General features: G+C 40.3%; 1 protein-coding gene across 1 annotated transcript; it reads right to left on the bottom strand.

Annotated features, from left to right (window-relative positions):
* Positions 1–1188: 1188 nt before the first annotated feature.
* Positions 1189–3931, bottom strand: sult5a1 (sulfotransferase family 5A, member 1). Its single transcript, XM_078257300.1, has 6 exons — positions 3614–3931; positions 3196–3407; positions 2834–2960; positions 2657–2754; positions 2132–2312; positions 1189–1616 (listed from the first exon to the last, which is right to left on the bottom strand). The coding sequence occupies exons 1-6, from the start codon at positions 3750–3752 to the stop codon at positions 1438–1440; spliced, it is 936 nt and encodes a 311-aa protein (XP_078113426.1). The 5' UTR covers positions 3753–3931; the 3' UTR covers positions 1189–1437.
* Positions 3932–4216: the final 285 nt, after the last annotated feature.

Below are 4216 nucleotides of genomic sequence, written 5' to 3'. Positions count from 1 at the left end.
GCTCTACATCGGAGGTGGGAAACCGAAACTTTGACAGAAATACACGGAACCCAAACGCGACACATCTGCCGCAGCATGTCGACAGCAGAGCGCGTCCATTATAAACCTGAAGCTATACAAACTACGGATGGAAGGCGCGCTGCTCATCTCTATTTTTACAGCGAGAGTGGACACTAAGCGACGCACAGGTCTGCTTCAGAGCTCCGTGTGTTTGGGAAAAGTGCTTTATTTGTGATTTAAATAATGGTGCTGATGATTTTTAGAGCCCCCCACAGCTGTAAAAATCATACACCTAGGTGTATTATTTTACTGCTTTCATGGTAACTCATCCTCTCTCTATGGGAGCTCATCTCCCTCTGGCTCCCACGTAATTCTAACCCTGTTAGGGTGTGTAAAGTGACAGGACGCACAAGAGCGGCTCAGCCCTCTGGATGAGGACATTATTTAATTCTATTGATGAAATGTTTGTTTTTTTCGCCTTGTAAAGCATTTTATAACTGTGCTTTGACAGATGCTGTACAAAAAAAGTTAATCTTTTTTTTTATTACTAATAGGTCGATTTTAGTGATTGTAAAGTTTAAAGGAGAATTCCGGTCAATTTCAACACGTAGCTCTGTTGTTTGGAAATTTGGAGTGCTGTCAGTAGCAAGAAAAACTAAAACAATCGGTGCTGCCTACACCGTGTTATCCCCCTGCTAGTGTTAGCACCCAACAGGCTTAAACAGGGCAAGTTTTAAACGTGCTTTTAGCCTCTAAACATGCTCGAAATGTCATTATTCGACAATCGACTAGTGTGGACTTGACCATAAAACAGGAAATAAATAGAGGTATGTGCACTGGCTGGATTAACACAATTTTTATGCCTTTCTGTCACATCTACTGCAGTCAGATTTGCTGTGTTCCCTCGGAAGGAATCACTGCACATGGGTAGGCACTTGTAATGACATTTCGAGCATGTTTAGAGGCTTAAAACACGTTTAAAACTTGTCCTGTTTAAGCCTGTTGGGTGCTAACGCTAGCGGGGGGATAACTCGGTGTAGGCAGCACCGATTGTTTTAGTTTTTTTTGCTACTGCCAGCACTCCAAATTTCCAAACAACAGAGCTACGTGTTGAAATCGACCGGAATTCTCCTTTAAGTGCCACTTGTTTTGCACTAAAGAACAAATAATTTGGACAACCAACTGTAAGAGGATTCAACTGATCTGACATTTATTGATACATAATAATAATAAGCATCATGTGTGTTACATCATGCACAGACACATTACTGCAATGAAAGCAAGACTGCAATATGCATACGAGGCATTGAAGGGTACTAAACATTGCATGTCAAAAAAGTGGTCCTACTGTATAATCATTTACTGTAAACTCCAACTCAGGGAAATCCATCTACTTGTGATCCATCTCCCAGGATGCAACATGATTTCTCTCCTTATTTAGCTTTTTTTCACAGCTGTGTTCTTCAGTGGGATTTGTTCATTAGTGTGCATCTCCTCTTTATGTTGCTCCTCCCACACAAACTCTAAAGCGCAGTCCTCCATCTTGGACTCGAAGATGTTTTTGAAATATTGATTCAGCTCCTCTGTGAACATGTTTTTCCAGTCTCCAATCTTACCTGAATTGTAGGAAGGGAACAGGGAGGGATGAGATTTTATTAAAGGCCAAATACGTGATTTTTAAAACAATATAAACTACAATTAAATGTACACATAGTTCTTTTCAACTGATCATGATTTTAATGATGATTTTTGACCGGATGGCATTTGTTAACGATGTTTGGTGCATTTGACAATGTTGCAACTTAACCCTGAATCGCACCGAGTCTACCCAACTATAGGTGTAAAAGCGCAGTTAGAGGCCTAAAGAGATGAAATAATCCAATATTTCACAAAAAAATGACAATTTATGTAACACAATATAACTTTTTTTTATATCTTGTGACCTCTCAGATTTATCTTGGGAACACTTGGGATGTGCCGACCCTCAAGTAATTTTTGGATTGATAGCAGGTTCCAATTTTGATGATCACTGTTTTATTTATTTTTTAACATTTGGTTCACATATTGTGAGACATAGGACGCAATCAATTAACCAAGTTTGATTTATCAGCATTTAATAGAACAGCCCCACCTTTTCTCATGAAGGAGCCCTTGCTATGGTCCATTATGTCCACAGGGACCAGGGTGTAATTGGCCATCTTGTTGTCTTTCATGCTGCTGAAGCAGCAGTGTTTCACACAGTTGTTGATCTCGTCCTCCAGCAGGGGACTGTGTAGGTGAGAGATCACCCTCTTTATGACACCATGTAGGTCCTAACAGCAGGAAGAAAAGGAACATTATTAAAAATCATTCAAAAAAGGAACTAATCCCAAAATGAAATTTGATTGCAGTGTGCAATGGCTTCCTCTGAATGCTAAATAAAGATTACAACCTCTGATGTAAGATTTGAAATCATGTTTTGAAGGCAAACTTAGTTTGAAAAAGAGAACATTTTCACATCATGAATTTCCACTTCTAGACTTGCCTCGGCCCTTGTGATTGAGGAACAAGATAAATATGTATCTTTAAAGACATTGCACACTTCTAGTTGTCTATTTACAATTTAAAGTTTATGGACATTTAGCATGATGGAAATGATAAATCAATTCTCCTTTACCAACGACATCTCTTCATAGGTGACATGAAGCAGATTGTTCATAGTTGCTGTCTGACTGGTCCAGCCTTTAATGTGGTCAAACCAGGAGCCATAGTGCACTGGAACAAAAGTACAACAAGTCAGCATCCTCACAAAACAATTAAATAAATGGATCTATTTGTCCTGACGTCAACTCACGTGTGCCCTCCAGGAATCTATTTAAAAACTCTGGAAATGAGCCAGCTTCAGGGAGGAAGTTGGCAATTTTGTGGAAGTGATAGAAGGACACTGCCACATCTTTAGGGTTTCTGCTCACATAGATGACCTGTGAGATGACACAGAGCAACAGTGTCAAAATGTTTGTACTGTACCAAGAAAACCAAGATACATACTGAGCAGAGTAGTTATCTCAAACCTTTTTCATTTCTATATTACAATTTCCTTACACTTTCTGACTCTGATACCGAACTGTCTGCTAATATATAAATTGGCCTGGCCAATTTATCGGCCTGTCTCTATACTGTGTGGTCTAAACGGTCAAATTAACATGTAAATTTGACCTTTGCTTTGGAGCCCTGGAGGGTGGGCCCCAGCAGGTGATGAGGCAGGTGTGAGGTGATGACTCGAGGTGTGGTGGGTGAGGCCTCCAGTACCACAGCAAAATAATGGTGCTCCAGCCAGGGAGCTCGAGTCCAGTTCGGGACAGTTTGGGACACTTGTGGGTCCCCTCTGCTGGATATGAGAGACACAATTTCCTGCATCCATGTGGTGCCTGTTGAGAAAAAAGAAAGATCTGACTTTCATTATTAAAAGATTGCATAGTAACGCATCATGTAACTTCCAGTCATAGTATTGCACCCTTAAATGGATTGTGACATGTCTGCAACGAGTTACGGAACATGCTCATGTGGTTAGTTGCATAGATTTAAAGACACTGCATGTGCTATGTATCCTGATCAGTTGGTTGTCTCTTCTTACCTGACTTTGGATAGGAGACGATGACAATATCTGTGTCCTGAAACGGAAATTTGAGAGCAAGTTGTAAGGAATCCTGGGTGTGCAGGTGTCCAGGAAACAAAATACCATGAAATGTCTCTATGACATCCAACCTGGCCATATCCAACCTTGATATACTGTAAGTATGCTCTTTACTGGTCTCTCTCTCTCTCTCTCTCTCTTTGAGCTGCCTCCTGACTTTCTTCTGTGTTTACCTTTCTGTAGCTCTGCCTGTCTCAACTCTACTTCTGTCTCTTTGTGTATCCGCTCTGTGACAGAGACCAAGTGATGAGCATACAGGCTTTATATGAGCTAAAAAAGAGGAAATGCAAATGGAACTCCTCAACTGGGTGTCAGGCAGTGTGTGTTACTTGCAAATTTTTCAATCCTAGCCGCTGGGATCCAGCTTCCAGCTGTTTGTTTTGTTTAGGGCATAGTTTGTACAGTATATTTACCCCCGCAGTAGTTGCTGGAATTTGAATGTTTGATTTACGTCTAGTTTTCAATAGTTATTATTTCACATTATTTCACATAATTAGCACATATTTTTAACAGCATAAACCCTGATTTTACCCTACATTTCAG

This window comes from Sander vitreus, chromosome 1, assembly GCF_031162955.1.
Source record: "Sander vitreus isolate 19-12246 chromosome 1, sanVit1, whole genome shotgun sequence".
NCBI lineage: Eukaryota > Metazoa > Chordata > Actinopteri > Perciformes > Percidae > Sander > Sander vitreus.
Note: the sequence above shows the minus strand (reverse complement) of the source record. Positions and strands in the feature narration are given on the sequence as shown.

Bases quoted from the DNA above. Each gene is read 5' to 3' on its own strand.
- sult5a1 (XM_078257300.1), bottom strand. From the start codon at position 3,752: ATGGCCAGGTTGGATGTCATAGAGACATTTCATGGTATTTTGTTTCCT. The intron at 2,961-3,195 runs GTCAAATTTACA...GTCATCTCACAG, and splicing joins TCCAGGGCTCCAAAGCAAAG to GTCATCTATGTGAGCAGAAA. The intron at 1,617-2,131 runs GTGGGGCTGTTC...CCTACAATTCAG, and splicing joins GGGCTCCTTCATGAGAAAAG to GTAAGATTGGAGACTGGAAA.